The sequence below is a fragment of the Serinus canaria genome, chromosome 19 (genome assembly GCF_022539315.1).
Source record: "Serinus canaria isolate serCan28SL12 chromosome 19, serCan2020, whole genome shotgun sequence".
Taxonomy (NCBI): Eukaryota; Metazoa; Chordata; class Aves; order Passeriformes; family Fringillidae; genus Serinus; species Serinus canaria.
In genome coordinates, this window is record NC_066332.1 from 2675509 (window position 1) to 2694324 (window position 18816).

Sequence of the window (18816 nt, forward strand, 5' to 3'; positions counted from 1 at the left end):
ATTAAACACTGCCTTGTCCACATAAAAGACAGAAAAAAAAAGCAAAGAGCCAAACCAAAACCCCAAAAACTGCTGCTCCTTTCACCAAAAAACCCAAAACTGCTGCTCCTTTCACCAAAACCCCAAAAACTGCTGTTCCTTTCACCAAAAAACCCAAAACTGCTGCTCCTGTCCCCAAAAAACCCAAAACTGCTGCTCCTTTCACCAAAAAACCCAAAAACTGCTGCTCCTGTCTCCAAAAAACCCAAAACTGCTGCTCCTGTCCCCAAAAAACCCAAAACTGCTGTTCCTGTCCCCAAAAAACCCAAAACTGCTGCTCCTTTCACCTGCATGTGGTGCCCCCAATGCTCCCAAGCTGAATTCATCCACAGCTTCTGTGGAAGCACCAAAGCTTCAAATCCTTTTCAGATCCTCCAGCTGCAAGAGGGAGCAAAGTTTGATGCTCTCAGCGAGCCATAAATCTCCCCAAGAGCTGTTGAACCACCAGGCTCAGGCTCCAGCAGCCAGGAAAGAGAGAAGCCACAAGGATTGGGAGGGAATTTTCCTGATCAACCTCTCAACTCCCGGCTGAGAAGATCAAAAAGAGCTTCTAAGTGCTCCCTCATTAACAACCCTGCCCCCAATGAGAAAGTCAGGCACACAGGAGTCCTGGATTTTTCCTAAATTCTCAGCCTGGAGGAGCTGCAGCCTTTTGTGCTGAAGAATTTCCCATTCATGTTCTGCCGAGGTTCCATGCAGACATCAAAGGAAAACATTAAATTTCCCCAGCAAGCCTCGGGCTAACTTCAGAGGATACATCACTGGGTAATGTTTAGCAGTTGGATCACAGTTAATTCAGGGAAAAAGAGAAACTGCAGGACGCCCACAAGACATTCTCCACATATTTCCATAATCAGGGACATTTCTGCTGAATTACTGCTCACATGGCACAAAAATCAGCACCCAAGACACTCCAGTGGCATCTTTGGCCTGGATCTTTCTGCTCTTGTTCCCATCCTCCTCTAAGGGCACCGAGTCCATGTGGATTACAACAGAAAGAGCTGAAAAAACTCAGAGTAGGAAGAAATCAGCATCACCCCAGCCAGTTTGAAAACTTTGACTCTACTTGATAAATGTCGATTTTGTTGGCTGTTCCCCTCAGGCCCCACTAGAAAATGATGTGAAAGAAAAACTCCTGTGTCTCCTTCCTGGAGACATTGATTATGGAATATATATTTTTCTCAAACATTCTAAAAACCATGGGATGTTGTGCCTGTAACAAGAAGTACCTTTCACTTCTTTTTTTGGCATGGAAATATGCTTTTTAAGTACGGTTCCCTGGCACGGTGATTTTGTTTTTACATTAAAACCAAAGAGGATTGGGACACCCTGTACTAATTTGGAGGAGCAGACAGGACCTGCTCCAAAACCCTCTGAGCAGACTGGACAAAGCAGCAACATTTCAGGTGGGGAAAAGGAGGAACAAAGACATCCAGTGACTTCCTGAAGGTCACACAGGAATCTGTTGCAGGGCAGAGTTGAGTTCCCAAAGTCTCAGCCCACTTATGCACTGGAAAAAGCAGTGAAACAAGAGTATGTACTAAATTTGGCACAGCCTTTTAAATGATGCATTGCTCCAAGGGAACAAGAACCTCCACTCATGCTAAGCCAGACACCAAAGGAACACAGAAAGGAAAACTACTCACTCCACCCAATTTATCTGATCACCTTAATATTTCCTAAGTCAATAAGGCCTTTCTTGGCCAGACAGTCCAACCTACAATTCAGATCCTGTTACAAAATCAGACACACTAAACCACTTTCTCCCTCAGGCTGCAGGAGATAAAAGGCCAAGTAAGCAACATTTTGGTAACTGGCTTCATGTAACAGCTTTGGATTTTCTTAAAAGCCTCAGCATCGATTGTTTTCTCTAAATAGCAATGGTTTATTGAGAAACCTTCTACCCCTTTTAAAGCACAAGGTTCTCCTGAAGTAGAGAAAGAGCAAAAGCTGCCCTGCCAAGGCAGATTTGTCCAGGAGTTTTGGATACCAGGTGCTGGCAGAACACTTTGAAGCCAGAGTGAAGTTAACACTGGTGCTGAAGGGCTGAGAGGGGAAACTGGGGAGATGGAGAGGAAATGAACGCATGGTCTGACACAGAACAATCCCGGGATTCGGCTCCAGTTGTGTTCCATCCAACAGCTCCAGCCAGTGCTTCAACTTGTGAGCATCCAGAGGAGCTAAAAGCTCCTGGAGTGCAGAGCAGCCCAGCTCTGGTGTGGGCTCTGCACAGCTCGGGGTAAAAGGAGCACAGGAATTCATTCCATAGAGGCAAATCACCAGCACCCTGCTGTTACATAAAAGCCTGATTTGTGGGGAATGTTTCCAAGGATGGAATCATTTGGGCTGCTTGGATCCCATGGCACAGTCAGGTTCAGGATGAGCTGCAGCTGCTCCCATTTTTGCAGAGTCTCCCACTCCCTTTTCCATCCTCATTCCTCCCTTTTCCTCTGCCACGTTTCTATGTGGGAAAGCAGCACAGCAACTGCAGTGCCTGCTTTAGGGATGTGAGCATAAGGCTGTGATGAAAGGACTGAAACATCTCCCCGAGCCCTTCTGCAAACTGAACTCAAACAGATAAAAAAGCCACTATTTGAGTTTGCCTGGGAAAGTTCCTCCACATTTGGAAGCCCCTTGAGGCAGGGACTGCCCTTCTGTTCTGTCAAACACCACTTGTACAAGCCACGATTGCACAACGACTTTTATAAGGTTTCCAATTATACAAAGAATCTGTTTTTATTCATGTTTACAACCCTGAGAAACAAACCCTGAAACCCCAAACCCTTTGCATTCAAATTCCACGACCTGCTGGTCCCAACTATTAATTCACACCTTGGACTAGAATGAACTTTTAGAAGGAGCAGATCCCAGAGCACACTGGAGTTAACACTTCCAAAAGTCACGTTGTGCTTCCCTCCTTTCCCTCTCCTGTCCATATTTTAGCAGTCAGCATTCCTGGGCAGTTTCTGCCTGCCTTGAGCTAGAAGCTCAAATTCCAAGCAGTTGGCAGCACTGGCATGGCCCTGCTGGAAGCTACTTAACCTGCAGAGCTGGCTGCAGGAGCATGGACCTGGAACAAGGAGGGGAAGGAAGCAGCAAAGGTGAAAGCACTGGGAATGTACAGCCTTGTTTTTCCTTGGCTGGGGACCAGCTGTGTCAAGAAACAAAAGCAGAGCACAAACTTTAATCTACTGTAAAAACAGCAAGTAAAACAAGCCTCTCTCCTCATCCAGTAAAGCACTTTCTGTGTCCCAACACAACATCCAGGGCACCAAATAAAAATCCAGGGAGCCACTGCCCCATCTCAGCTGGGCTCAGGAGCCTGGAGTCACCCAGCTGGCCCAGAAGGTGAAGCAATTTCACCTCCAGGGCACAGATGCTGCTACATTTACACTCCAAACCCCTTTCCAAGGGGCACAGCTCCCCTGCCCCTGGTGATCCAAGAAGCTGAACTATTCAAGCTGCACACACAGAGCTCACAGCACCATTTCCACTCAGCCCAGCCCATAAATCTCTGGCTGTGGCTGTTTTTTCTGAGCACAGATTTTATAAGCTGAGCAAACTTCACGGAACAGTTATTCCAAGGCAGCTGAGCCCTGGGACCTGACCACAGCCAGGCTCCAGCACACACTGGGAAGGTTTCATTTTCCCACTTCAGAACAAGCTCCTCTTACTGGCCTGCTCCTTCTGCATCAAAACACTTACTGGCTCTGAGAGCTTTTAATTTAGCTTATCCTAACACCCCTCAAGAGCTGGAAGGGACTGATCAGGATCACTGAGTCCAACTCCAGCACAGGACACCCCAACAATCCCACCCTGAGACCAAACTCTGGGGAGCCTCTTTGCAGTGTTCCACCACCCTGGGGGTGAAAACCTTTTCTGATATCAAATAAATCTGCCTGACTCAGCTCCAGCCATTCCCTGGTCACCAGAGGGAAGAAGAGATCAGTACACCTGAGGATGAGATCAGCACACCTGTGAGGATGGTGAAGACCCCGAGCAGTTAACACAAAACCAGCAGCTCACAAACAGATTCTTTGGGCTGAGAGCCCATTCTCTAAGGAAAAAAGCAGCTGGATAAGGCCAAGCACTTCCACAGCCACTGATGTGCACTTTATAGTGGTTGCAGGGATCCCTGTGGCAGGGAGAAATGACGCATCTGACTCCATCTTATCAGAAGGCTAATTAATTACATTATTATACTATGTTATTCTATTCTAAATTATATTATATCACACCACATCTCAACTGAATCTGCCAAGCACTCAGCTCTGCACACACTGCACTGATCTTGTGACTGTCAGTGACAGTCCTGACACACACACACACACACACATCTGGCCCTGACAGGCCAAGGAAACAAAACACCATCACTGTGGGTAAACAGTCTCCATACTGCATTCTACTTTGGCAAAAACACAGGCACAGCAAAGGATAAGAATTGTTTTCACCTTCTCTGAGGTTCAGAGGATGTGAAACCCAGAAATATTCTTGGGAAGAACTGTGCCTTGCTTTTCTCTGGGAAGAGAAACGCGGTGACACAAGGTCAGCTCCAGGGAGCACCTACCTTGGAGATGAGCTCATCGTGGTTGGCCAGGTGAGCCCTGCAGTGGATGCAGCTGTAGGTCCTGTGGCAGGAAGGCAGATATGCCTGGAAAGTCTTGGACCTTGTCATCTTCACCATTGGAGCCACGGAGCGCTGGCTGAAGTCGGGGGTGGCCCAGGAGGCGCTCCCGCAGGACGGGTCGCACGGGAAACAGCGGAACACGCAGGTAAAGGCCGTGGTTTGGCAGGGGAGGGGTGTGTGGGGCAGGCTCCACACGCTGGTGATGCTCCAGAGGAAGGGATTTGGGCACGGCAAGCAGGGGATTGCACAGAAACCTGCGGTGGAAAGCAGACACAACACTCAGCTGGCTGAGCTGTGGCAGCCCGCAGGGGGATTTAGGGCTGGATTTAGGAGCAGGAGACAGGAGTGATGCCCGGGGATTCCATCAGCAGCACAGATCTTTATTCACTTGCTGCCTGCCCTCACACCTCCCTGCTGCTGTTATCTGCACCCATTCTTCCAGCACCTCCTGGCTCTGGAAATGCCTGCAGAGGAGGGAAGGTGATTCCCACCCAAACCCTCCCAGGGCACCACCCCAGCTCTGCCAGCCAGGGGGAAAGCGGGGAGCAGAGCCAGCCCCCTGTCCCCTGGCTGACTCACTTCTGTGACAGCCCATGGGAAACATGAGAGCTGGACCTGGGTTTTCTAAGGCCATGAGTCACCAAACCAGTTTTTCCCTCCATTCTGCCCTACTTTCCCCATGGGAAATGCAGGATTCCTTCATTACACTCTCCTTTAGAACTCCCTGCAAGCTCTGAAGGTAAAGCTACTCCATAAATGCACTCCAGTATTTTATTTTTTTTTATCTGAACATCTGACAGCAGCCAAAGCAAGGCACAGCCTCTGAAAACTACTCCTGATAGCAAGAGACAGTTAAAAACCCCATTCAGGATGGAAACACCGTTTCACACTCCAACATCATCTGACAGCACCTGCAAGGCAGCTCAAGTCTGGGTCTCTTTTTGTTGGCAGGAATGGAGTTTTCAGATCCCACACCTATAAAAGTCTTACCAGCTACAAGTGTTCCTTTGGAGGATGGAAAAGCACAAAGGAAGCAGCTCCCCTCCCTCCCAGATCCATGGCGTGCATGCACACTCTAGAAATTAATCATGAACTCTGGCTGCTCCTCCCAGGAGGATTTTCCTTTCCTTAAAACATGTGATCCTGCTCCATTTCTGAGCCTGCACTTTGTGGGTCAAACATGGAACAGCACCAACTTCACCCCCAAAATAAAGAAAACAAGGAATAGCATCTCAGGCATCCAGGAAAACCCTGCCTTCAATACTTCCCCAAGCTTGCCATGGTTGATAAAGCAGATTCAAGGTACCCAAGGGTGTCCAGAGCTCTGTCCAGCCTGGCTGGGACACCTCCAGGGATGGGGCAGCCTGTGCCAGGCCTCCCCACCCTCCCAGAGAAGGATTTTTGGGTGATACCTACCCCAAAGCCCCTCTCTATCAGTGGGAAGCCATTCCCCTTGTCCTGTCCTTCCCTGCTCCTGGAAATATTCCCTCTCCCTCTGCCTGGTACCAGAGGGACCATGACCACACACAGAGCTCAACAGGAGGCAGAATCCTGCAAAACAACAGAATACTCTTTTTTTTCCCCTTTTTTTTCTGAAATATTTCCCTTCTGCTCTCCAGGAGGCAGCTCCCTCACAGTCAAATGGGAAAAAAAAATCATCTTGCTCATCAGGCAAACTGCTGATAAAGCACATCCATCATGATCCTAACAGTCAGCACTTCCACAGCAGTGCTCATTCCTAAAGCTTTTTGCAAATACCAACTAATCAGATTAACCTTTTCCAATTAAAGTTACAGCCACAGCTAAGCAGGACCCCTCCTGACACAGAAGGGTTCATTTCCCAGCTTGTGAGGAGCTCACCCCTCTTCTGTCCACTCCAAATGAGGTTTTGCCAGGGATTTACCTGGCCAGTTGCTAAGGACTGGGCACTGTTTGCTCCACAGCTGCAGCTCTGGATTTCAGCAAGATCTGTCTTTTGCACTCATCAGAGAAGGAAGATAAATCAGTCTTCACCTGTATCCTGCCCCAGTTCTTTGTGTGCACCAGAATTTTGTCAGAACTGAGTTCTGCATTAGTCAGCATTGTTTTCCCATCCAAGGTGAGAAGCACTCAAGGACTGCAGCCTAAATTAGCAACAGGGCAAAAACCAGATGTAAACCAAAGCAGAATCCTCATTTTCAGCTGCTACAAAACCATCCCCAAATTCCAGGGCCCTGATGTGTTTTATCCCAGCCCTGAGGGATCCCAGAGCCTGGAATCTGTGAGGCTCCAAGTGCAGGGAAGCAGGAGGCCAAGTGTGCCCTGGATCCCTGGAGACAGATTCCCTTGGGCAGGGAAGGAATTGGATTCCCTTGGAGGAAAGCACAAGGAAGGACTGGCAATCACTTCAGCTGATTCCTGAATGAGAATCCAGACTGTGCCTAAACTCAGGCTTGATTTGTAATGAAATGGTGCAGCCCCTCTCACCTCCACTTCAGCATGGATCAGTAAAATAATCCATCAGCACTTTTACCACCTCCATCCTGCCAGGCCAAACTCTCCCTTCCCCATCAGCTGGAGAAGGTACCCCCAGAGCCCAGTGGAGAGATAAATAAACCCCAACCAGAACAATATCCCAGCAATCCTTTAATTTGTTGCTTGCTGACCCCTCTGTCCAGACTTGCTAAGCATCAATGCTCCAGAACAATGAATAACCAGGAAATCCTACAGCTGCATTTATCTGACAGAGCAATGAACACACACAGGAATTATCTGCTGCACACAGCTTTCTGCAAAAGCAGTTCATGAGCATTCATTTATTTGACCTCATAACACATTGAACATCAGCAAAAAACATTTGACCTTTTAAAAGCAGACCAAAAAAAAAAAAAATTCAGGCGAGATGGTATCAGAGGAACTGCAATTCCTGTTCTCAGGGCTGTGCTGAGAAGGCAAACTCCATCCCTCTGCTTCAGGCAGGGCAGAGAATAAAGATTTGTGAGCCAAGATCTTGGTGGGAAGCCTTGTTAAGAAAATGCCTCGAATAAAAACTTCAGATAAGCTCAGCTCTAATTTATCAAGACACCACTTTGACACAGTCTGACCACGTGTGCATTGTCTACCAAGAGCTCTGTCCTCAGCAGTGTGGGAGAGGAGGTAAAACCTACAGGAAATGCATTCAGACATTCTACAAGCACAGCCAGCAGCTTATGAGGACCAATTTCTGTCTTAAATATAATTTTGAAATGTATTCAGTGGCTCCCAGCAATGCAAAACCCAACCCCGTGGATTTTTCATGGCCTAATGACAACTACATTGGAATTAAGAGACAATTACCAGCTAACAGTGCATTTGTTCTGCTGCAGAACAAAGGCACAGGATGAATTTGGGCTGTGCCTCTGGTTTTCAGAATGATGAGCTCATGTTCATCGCATCACAGGCAGTGGGCAGCACTGGAGTCATTGCACTCACTTGAAAAAAGAACAAAAGAAGGTTTGTTCACTTTATCATCATGCCCAGCACTGTCAGAGAGATGAGTATCTGTCACCACCACCATCATCCATTATTGTTCTTTTCTCATTCAAGAGAAATTTATCTCTGGGATGCACTCACTCAGTTCAATGGAAGAGGAATTTGTGCCTATTAATTGATGCCCACCAAGTCAGAAAGCTGGTTTAGACAAAAGGAAAGGATTCTACAGAAAAAATCCAACTTGCAACATCATTTATTGTGGGTTATCAGTGAGAAAATCAGCTGAATGTTTTGCTTGCCTGCACTGGGTGTGTTGGGCTGTCCTGCTTCACCCTGCTGAGCTCTGAGCAGACATCAGCTTCCTGATGGAAAAACCACCACACACATTTTGCCATTTGGGCAACTCTTTGGTTGAGAATCCACCCTCCACCTGTGGCTGTCCAACACCCACTTCCCACACCAAGCTGTCAGCAATTCAGGAAACACAAAAAAGGGGGAGGAAGTCTGTGCCAAGCACTTGCCAGACAAGGCCACTGCGTGTACAAGTCCATATGCCAGGGAACAAAACCATCACACACATGGATTTTGAATAAAATCCATTTGCAATGCAGCTCAGATGCAAATGTTCATTGTGGCAGGACAAACAACAGGTTTGTTTGGGCTGAGAGGTTTTTTTTAATGATTTATTCAATTTTAAGATAAACTTCAGCCTGTGAAATACTTATTAGAACACAGCAAATGCTACAGAAAGGTGCTTGCAGCAGCTCTGAAATAATGCAGGTATTTGGAAACCCAACCTTTCTCCTTTGGTGGGTTTCTTTCATTAATATTAAAGAATCTGAGATGTGCTCATTCCCAGTGCAAGGAGAGCACAAGAGGAATTGGGTTTGGAGAGTTTTCTGTGCCTAAGTTGGGTTGCTCCAGGCTCTGAGCAGGATTCTAAGAAAATTCTCAAGATAAATACAGCCACTTGCCAGGCTTTTCTGGACAAAAACTGCCTTAATATTCCTTAATGCAGCTTGAAGGAAGGCTGGTCTCTATTGGGGTTGGGGTTTGATTCCCTGTTCTGCTTCCCTATGGAACAGGAGTTATCAGAGCCAGGTGTTGGACACTCAGAGACACCTGGCACTGCTAAAGGAGCATTTTACACTCTGATGGTGACAAAATATCCTGGTTTGGGGCAGTTCTGGAGATCCACAGCTCTGGGAAAGATGAAGCAGATCATCTGAAGGTGGGAGGGTGGGATGTACCTTGTGGAAGGTCTGGGAGGAAGGATGAGCATCCTGAATTTAACCAGGGAACAGCACAAGGGGAAGCCAAGAAAGGAGCTGAAATGGCAGGTGGGTGAGCACAATGTGCTTCACTCCTTCAGCATCAAGTTTCTGAAATGCACCAGTTTGAAACCCTGCCTAAGGTGACACTGCAGAGAGCTCAGCACTGATTCCTGAGTGTCCTTCTCTAACACCTCAGCTCACCCTCCAAACCCTGCAAGCAGGAAAAGAACATGAGAAAATGTGGAAAACAGCAGGAACCCTCTGCACCGACTTTAATCAGCTGCATGGACACAACTACAACACAAATAATAATATTTAACCCCTTTTCCTCCTCTGGGTGTATCCTAGCAAGTGAGATCTCTTCATCACCCTGAGGAAGCACTTCATGGTGTTGGGAGAAAAGGGGATGGATGAAGGTGATGCTGATGGCAAACAGCATTCCAGACACCTGCCAGGAAACCACTAGAGGGCATCGGGAAGAGCTGCAGCAGGAGGCAATCCCAGCCTCTCCTGCCTGGCCACAGGGAATCCGGGACGGGCAGGATGCCAGCCCTGCTGCACCTGCCGTGCTCCACATTCCACAGCCAGCCCGGCAGGAAAAACCCCAGCACCAGCCCTGCCACGACTGCCAGGCTGGTTCTGGTAATCACCTCTTAAAGCCTGGGGTTTGGTGGCTTTTTTTCCTCTTTAAGATCATCACTCTGTGTCTATCACAATTCTTCTTGTCAAAAATAGATACAGCTGCCCACTGCAAACCCCCCCTGGTGTCTCTGATAGACAGGCTTCTTCTAAAGGTCACCTGGATAGCACAGGGAAATGAGCTGAAACTTAAAAGGAACAAAGAGAAAATTTTAAAACTCACTTCAGGTTAGAATTTTGTTTAAGTCTGTGTAGCTTTGTCACTGTAACCCAGTAAAAACCCATTAAACTTATCAATATTGAAAAACATTTAAAAATCCTTATTTACATAGTTGATTTAGGTTCTGTCAATTTGGAGACTAAATCAAATTAAAAAGTTTCACTTATTTTAATAACCCACACCAGTGCATTTTCAGGTTCTGAAATGCAAGAAGCAAGTCCAAAAGGCTCCTGCATTCCAAGCAGGAATCCTTGTGTGAATTACAGCACTCAGCCAACTGGAAAGGGAAAGAACAGGTTAAAATAACTCAGTGAAGATCATGGAGAGGTGCTTCTTTCTGCTCCTGATTGCAGAGAGCAGGGAATAATGAGAATTTTCTGAGTTTCTTTACAGGCTAAGGCTGGGCTTGGACCATTCAGTGTCAGAACTGCTCACTCATCTCTCCCCACAACCCAAAGCACCATCAGACAGCACTGGGGAGGCAGGGAAAGGAAACAATTCTGGATATTTTAATCAAAGCCTTCTCTTTACAATTTCATCTCAAAAAGGCAGGGCACAAGCTTGGACAGACCTCACCTGGCTCAATGGTTTATTACAGAAGGTTTCTTTAAACCTTCCTTTATTTAAAGGTATTATTGAGAGATTATAATTTATTACTTTTTGCAGGCCTGCCTCTGAAACCACAGGAGCAGGGACTGCAAGATTCAGCCTCTCCAAGGAATGACTGACACCTCTGGCTGAATTCTCTTCCCACTCTCCCCAGTTGCCTGGCAGCGATATCTTTGCAATGCAGAAGAGCCTGTGCTGCTGATAAGGAGCAGCAGGGTGAGATTACAGCTGTGAGCTGCCCACCTCCAGGTCCTTCCAGCCAAATCCAGGGCCCAAATCCAGCAGAGGCCACTCCAGAGGTACCAAGCACAGCAGGAGAAGTCTCCTGGAGAAGCAGCGATTCCGAACCAGGCGGCGCTTCCGTCTGCTCCCACCAGCAAATCCTGCTCGTGCCACAAATAAAAGCTGCAGGCTGGGCTAATTTAACACACAAGTGACTCCATTTCCTCCTCTACATTTTGCAAAGCCCCAGCAGCCCCAGGAAGGGGTGAGAGTGCTGCAGCTGAATCAGCTGAGCTGCAGCTCCTCTGTTTCAGAGCCACCCTGGTGCTGGACAAAGCCACGCTCAAGGTGAAGGTCACACTTGGAGCCCCAGACAAGGATTCTGCCAGATTCACACAGACACAGCTCTACAAAATGAAACAAGACCCTTGCCTTGCTATTCCAGCACCAACTTGAACTAAAGGCAGAGAGGAAAAGCTCTTCCCATCCAACTGATCATTTACTGACAAAATGGAAACGCTTTTCATCATCCCCACTTCTCAGCTTGATTTGCTTTAATTGCAAAACAGTCTGGCTGTCCAAATAAATCTCCTATCACTGCATTTTCTGTGGTGTTCCTCAGATCACTTTATTATCTCCCTCTCTGGCACACGTAGGTATGACCAGGATTCAATTACCTGGGTCTGCAGGATGGATCATCCATTTCTCCCTGATAAAGCCAGGGAACACAGCGAGAACATTTATCTACTGCAAGGATCACTCCAATATCCTCAAAGACATTAAAGAAGGGTCTGCTAGAGCTGCCTGTCATGACTCACTACTACAAGCTCTCCTTGCCAAATTCCCAAGTTTTCACCTGCCCACAAACCCCACCTGCTCAGAGAGTTCTTCCCAGGAACATCTTTAACCCAGCCTTGCTCTGCCCAGCAGCTCATCTGTCACAAGACAGGCAGCAACTTTATTTTCAACCCTGCTACATCTGATTCTGTTCTGAGTAAAGCTGAGGATAAAATGGTGAATTCTGACCCACCTCTGCCAGGAACACTTTTAATGCAACAGTTCCTGCATTAATAAGGGACAAGCTCTGTGGCACTTCAGCCACAACCCTCCTCACTCCCCTTTAGTGTGTCAAGGGGCTGAAGTCAGGTGAGCATTTAGAGCCTGGATCCTCACATGACAGATACTTTATAACTGAATCTAGTTTAAGAAGGTCAAGTCAGCTGTTACCTTGCCAGATTTTGTCATTAGTTCCTCCTGGATATCCTCTCAGCCTGCCAAGGCAGGTGAACTGACTCACCTCACGGAGTTCTGTGACAGAACTGACGCACGTTTGGGCTGGGAGTTCCTGGGACTCTCCTGAAGATTTCTTATTTCCCCACAGTTAATAATTAACCCCATCTTTCATTTTTGTTTGTGATGCTGGGCAGGCTGTTTTTAGTAACATCTTGCTCCAGCCATATTTCATCAGTGAAACCTCAGAGGTTTCTTCTGGAGCTCCACGCTGGGCCGTGCAATGCCCAGGTCACACCACGCTACATTTTGTCCTCCTGGTGCCAATGTGAAACAGGAGAAGTGACACCACTCTGCCTTCCCCCTCAGCACATCAAAAACTCCTCTGAAGGGCAAATTCAAAGCATCCTCAGCTTTGGGAATTTTAGCAGCCTTTGCTCGACTGCGGGAGTTTTGTTTTGTACAAGTCACGACAGCAGTGAAAAAAAAAAGGAGACTAAAAGTAATATATTTTTGTGAGTCAGCAAAACATCTCACATTTTAACATCCTCCACGTGAGCAGGTGTAGAAAACCAATCTCTAGATGGACCTGTTGGTGAGGAGACCGGAAGGCAGCTCCACCAGGCTGCATTCCCATAACTTCCAGTGACTCAGAGCCTGGCACTATCATTTGTTAAAGCAAGAGTGAAGCAGGGATAATAGCTATTTACTAAAAACAGAGGAGCGTGATTAGCTTTAATTAGCATTGTCAAGTGACTTGAGATTGTCAGGTACAAGATGTGGGAGAACTAAGTCTCATTAATTATGTTATTTCCTGCAGCCTTAAGTGGCTTGGCCAGTCCAGTGACGCTTCCGGAGACGGAGCTGCTCCCGATGGCCAGCACATCCCACATCAGAGGGTGGAAATGCTCCCAGGCAGGCTGCAAGATGGGGCTGTCCAGTAAAAGGTTGCAGAGAAGGAGAAGAATCAGGAACACTCAGTTTATGAGCTGCAGGACAGCCACAGAGCCTGACAAACGGGGACAAAAAGGCAAAATGACACGGCAGAAAGCAGACTGGGAGATAACAGACTGCCAGAATCCAGGGAGATGAGGACCAGGGACCAATGGGGGCTGCAGGGAACAGGAGTCAGGTCCAGGGCACAGCAATCCCAAAAAACTGTCTTTTTATTCTCCCCAAAAAGACAAACTCTAAGAAATCCACATTCTCAACCAGCATCACACAGCCAACGGACACAGATTTACCAGCTGAAGATCTGTACTAAAGAAATGAAAAATTTTGGGCTCAGAACAGTCCCTCTCTTCCATGGACTGGAAGGAAAAGGAAACCTGTCCTCAGCCATTTAGTTACTGTGATTGGATCTGAAAGGCAAGACCTGCAAAGGAACAGGCACAGAAAAGAGGGAACATCCTGAAGGACCAACTCACAGGTCTCTATCAAGGAGTGGAAAAAGACAGCTGTGTATCCCGGTTTCCAAGCAATAAACACACTCTGCTGCATCTTGGACATCCTGATCAGCTTCAGAACAGCCCAGGGAACTGACCTGTCAATTTCCTCATTCCTGACTGCACTCTGTGATCCCTGTGCTCCAGCACTCCACAGCTGACCTCTAATGAAGACTCTGCTTAAGCTCAAGCAAACAAAGCTCTGCCAGTTAATGACCAAAGCCCAATGAAAGCCTGACTTTATTGGTGTCACTTCTTCCACAAACACAGGCAAAGGCAAGGCTGTGATGCAAGAACAAGAAATAAATGGTTTTTTACTCCTCCTGCAATGCTTTTGTAGTACCACAGCAGATGAAGGAGGTCCCAACTTTCTGAACTGCCAGCCAGGACCTACACCAGAGTGACCAGTTCCTTAATTAAATTCTCTCTCAGCAACAGGTTTCAATCCATGAGTCAAGGAGCCTTGGAGGGAATGTGGATTTACAGGTAGGGATGCTGTCTTCTTCAACACAACCCTGACTCAACTGCACACACCAAGCAGCAAGGAAAGGAAATAATTTATTCAGAATCTATGGATCCAGAGGACACGAGGGAGCTCAAGGACTGTTTTGGATTGTTATTCCAAGATGGCACTGGAAAAGAGACACCTGCAAAGAAAGCTAAAATAATAAATAAATAAGAGAAGCACTCGACATCTCCACCAGATGAAAACAACGTCTCTGCCCTCCCTACAGCATTCCCAACCTCAGCTTCGAAGCCCAGCCCTCACTTTTACACAGCCTTTCAGCAGGAAACAAGAACCAGGGATCCAGGGAGAAAAGGAGAACATCCCAATTCCCTGCTCCAGCACTGCTCTTACACAGCAAACAATGTTTACAAGGAACCAGAGGCGTGGATCCAACACGATGAGATCTTGAACAAAATCAGTGGGAGTGCTCTGCGAGGATGAAGTCACAAAACACATCCTTTCCAGGCAGAATCCTCTCACGGATTACAAGGCAAGCTCCCTCAGTATCTGCTTGTTTACAACCCTCTCACTCAGCACAGGCCTCCCAGCGCTGCCCAGCTTTAAGGAACCCTAAACGCATTAGGAAAAATCCTTATCTGGAGCAGGGAGCAGGCGCTGCGGGAGGCAGGGCAGGGAGGCAGGTGCTGTGCCCTGTCCCGCCCTTGCCCAGCTGCATGCGAGGAACACTGCTCTGACAGGCCTTGCTCTGGTTGTTTTCTAAGACAGAAAAAGGTGAGGACAGAGGCACTCTAGTAAATTGTGGGCTAAGGCTGCGAGGATTCCAGTTCTTTTCTTCCCACCCCATTCAAATCACATTTTAAACAGGAGCATTTCAAATCAGCTGGACTTCAAAAACCAGCATTAAAACCTGAAGCTATGAACCCAGGGCTACTTCTGTCACCTCGAACTTCTTTGGCTTTTCTGCATCAAACCGAGGAGTCTCTATGGAGATGCAGAACCCCGTTACCATTTCACCCTCAGCCCCGGCCCTCGGCGGAGCTCTGCAGAAGAGGAAGCTGCTACACCCTTATCAGGGGAGACAGCAACAACAGAGAGCAGCTGAGCAGCAACAGAGAGCAGCTGAGCAGCAACAGAGAGCAGCTGAGCAGCAACAGAGAGCAGCTGAGCTACCCCGGGAGGGCATCCTCAGGCTGCCCCGCAATCCCTGTGCCACCCCCGGGCACGATGGCAGGAGAGGCACAGCCGGGCACGGCCGGGGCTCCAGGGACTCGCAGCACCGCTGGCAAACGGAGCCGCCGGCCCGGAGCCCCAGAGGAAGATGCGGCGGCTCCGCGGGGTCACCGCCCGAGCCCCCCGCACGCCCCGTGCCACCCGCGGGCTCAGGGCTTGCGAAGCGTTCACCGCCACAGCCGGATGGCTGGCGAGGCAGGATCACCTCTGCTCCTCCTCGTCCTCCTCTTCCTCCCCCGGCGTTTCCTCGCTGCTCCCCGGCCCGGGGACACCGAACCCCTCCCGGCCGGACCTGTTGCCCCCCGCCTCCATCCCCTGGCCCGGCCGCGCACACAAAGGCCGCCGCTCGCCCAACCCGGCTCTCCCACCGCCAGCACCGGGGGCTCCCCCATCTCCTCCAGCGGCCCTGATGGAGCCACCCGGGGATGCTCCGCGGGATCCGCGCGGTCGCGGGCCGGGTGGAGGGAGGGACACGGGGACACACGGACACAGACGCGGCTGTGGCGCAGCTGCGCGCGGCCGCCCAGCCCCGGCCCCGCCGCGCGCGGGCCGGGACGCTTCTCCTCGGCGGCCGCTCGCCCCTCACGCCCTCACGCTCTCCGTGCCGCCCTCACTCACCGCGGCCGCACCGAGCGCGTCCCGGCGCGGACCGAGCGCGGCGGCCGGCGACGCGCACAGAGCCCGCAGCGCCTCCCCCGCCCGCCGCCTGCTCCCTCCCCTTATACCCTACCGGCGCTGAGCGACACCGCCACCAACCAACCAGAGCCCGCCGGCACATAGCAACACGCCGCCCATTAGCTGCTGCCGGCCGCAGCCCATTTTTGCCGAGCCATTCAGGGCGCGGCGCTCCCGCCCCTCCCGCGCGCACCGGCTGGCCCGCACGCAGCGGCTGCGGCGGGCGCAGCCAATGGGAGCGCGGCTCGCGCGGCCGCAGCCAATGGGAGCGCGGCTCGCGCGGCTGCACAACAAACACGGCGCGGGCTCTTAAAGGGGCCGCGCCCGCCCGCGGAGATGCGCGCAGGATGCGCGGGGGATGCGCGGCCACGGGGTCCCGGGTTTCGGGGTCACTGGCCCATGGTTGTGCGGTATTTCCGTCTTTCCCCGCGCAGGTAATTAGCGCGCGTTAATGATGGCGGCAATTAGCGGTGTCGGGTGCGCGGGGTGGGAGCTGGGGCTGCTGGAACAGCAGAGACACAAAATGCACGAATTTAACCCCAAAATCCACCAGTACTAACCTCAAAATTCATGAATGTTTATCCCCAAATCCACCAACATCAACACACAAAATTCACCAATATTAACCCCCATTTCCACCAGTGCTAACCCCAACACTCCCACTACTAACCCCCAAAATCCACCAGTACTAATCTCAAAATCCACCGATATTAGCCCTAAAATCCACCAGTACTAACCCCAAAATTCATTAATATTAACCCCCAAAATTCACCATTATTAACCCCCAAATCCACCAATACCAACCCAGCTTCACCCCGCCTCAGGGCTAGCTGCAGAAATGAGGATATTCCATATTTCTCCTGGAAATCTCCATCCATGAATTTTTCCAGCAGAGACCTTGGCAGATGTGTAGCCCAGGATCCAGCTGCAGGCGTGCTCACACACCCAGCAAACCCCAATTAAACCCATCCCCTCTAAGCTCTGTAATTAACACACCAGCAGCTCAGGTCACTTGAAGGCTTCTCCCTGTTTTTATTCCCCAATAACAATAATTCAGTGTATAAAGTACAGGTTTAATAATCCCAGAAGAGTTTGGGGTGGAGGGGACCTTAAAGTCCATCCCATTCCACCCCTGACAGGGGCAGGGACTCTTCCCACTATAGTCTAGACATTTCCAATATTAAAAATATTTAATTAATATCTTCTGTCTGTCCATTTCTCTCATCCATGATTAAAGTTCTGCATCTTCAGGGCTGAAATATATTTGTTTTATGAGATTATTCTTGTTCTAACTCTCTCCTGCTTAAGGAAATTCTTAATGATATTTTATTGCAGAACTCCTTAATCGGAAATCAGAGCCATATTCTGGTTCAAATGTTAAATACATGGAATATTAAAGCAAAATTTCCATTAATTGTGATAATTTTTGTGGGTAAAATAACATCCTAGCTCGTGCTATAAATTATTTTCCTTCCACACAAGCCAAGCCCACCCCAGTGATCACATCACTGAACCAGCTGGGTGAGGAATCCCACAACCAGATTTTCAACAGTAAATGACATTTTTTTTCACCCCCTGTACAATCCTGGCACAATTTAAACACACAAAGATTCAAGCACCAATCAAATACACCCAATAAAGAGGAAAATTGCTATTTTTTTTTTAATTTAATTGTGTTATCTTTAGACAGCTGCAAGGGGAGCCTGCTTTGAAGGCTCACTTTAAGTTCCTTCTTTTCTCAGATAACCTCCTGCCTTCCCCAGCCTGCAGCAAAGAGCAAACCCCAGGTTTTCAGTCCCTCTCCCCAGTGCTAAAAACTCTGTATTTAACAGATCTAGACGAGGTTATCAGCAGGAAGTGGTGACAGAATTTACTTGAACTTTCAATCACCCAGAAACCACAAGAAACCATCAGCAAAACAAATTGACAGCATCAAAGGAGGGAATTTTTTTTCTCACCCTACATGTGCAGCAGAATTTTTCAGTGCATTATTATTATTATTTACAAGGTGAGCATCAATATTGTTTATATGCAAAGGTTTCTGTTGTTTATTGGTTTAGGGTGATGAGAAATTGGAATTATATTGCTTTAATTCAGCATTACTGTGGAGATCTGAGGGCTCACCCAGCTTTGAGGTTGTAGTAAAATATCACCATAAAAAAGCCAAAGTTTCCTTATGTTCTAAACCCCATGATTTACAAAAATTGGAAGGTTTTTAGGGATACCAGTGTTTTATGAGGAGATTTTCACTCAATTTTGTAAAATAAAACACTGGTTGATTTAAGTACTACTTATGAAAGCTTTAAAGCCCATTTTCGCATTTGATTCTGGGTTAGTTTGGTTGCAAACTTTGCAATCTAAGCAGCACCATGAAAACTCTGCTGGGCTGAGCTTTAGGGAAACCTATTAAAAAAGAAAAATCTGAATTTTGGCTCTACAATAATTACAACTTAGCTTTCAGCTGAAGAGCTAACCAGGAATTTTGACTTCACTATTTGCAAACACTCATTTTTTGGAGGCTGAGCAGCACAGCTACTGTTTTTCCCTGCTCTGATATCAGTTTAAACCTTAATTATCATTCAAACAAACAAAGCCCAAGGGCTCAAGCATCTCTGCCTGGGGGAAACTTTTGTCCTGGCAATCCTGAGAGGGGAGAAAATACCAGCTCACCCACTGAGGTATTGCCT

General features: G+C 48.3%; 1 protein-coding gene across 2 annotated transcripts in view; it reads right to left on the reverse strand.

The window, feature by feature from the left end:
* YPEL2 (yippee like 2) overlaps positions 1 to 16153 on the reverse strand; it is a 32548-nt gene extending 16395 nt beyond the window's left edge. Inside the window, exons 1-2 of one of the 2 annotated variants that reach the window (XM_030230850.2) lie at positions 16073 to 16153; positions 4607 to 4920 (exon numbers count right to left, since the gene is read on the reverse strand). In XM_030230850.2, the coding sequence (XP_030086710.1) occupies positions 4607 to 4723 (117 nt within the window). In that variant the 5' untranslated portion in view covers positions 4724 to 4920; positions 16073 to 16153. Of the gene's footprint in view, positions 1 to 4606; positions 4921 to 7981; positions 8116 to 16072 lie in introns of those variants that run through there. The other variant, XM_050981639.1, reaches the window with a different exon arrangement.
* Between the last annotated feature and the right edge of the window lie 2663 nt (positions 16154 to 18816).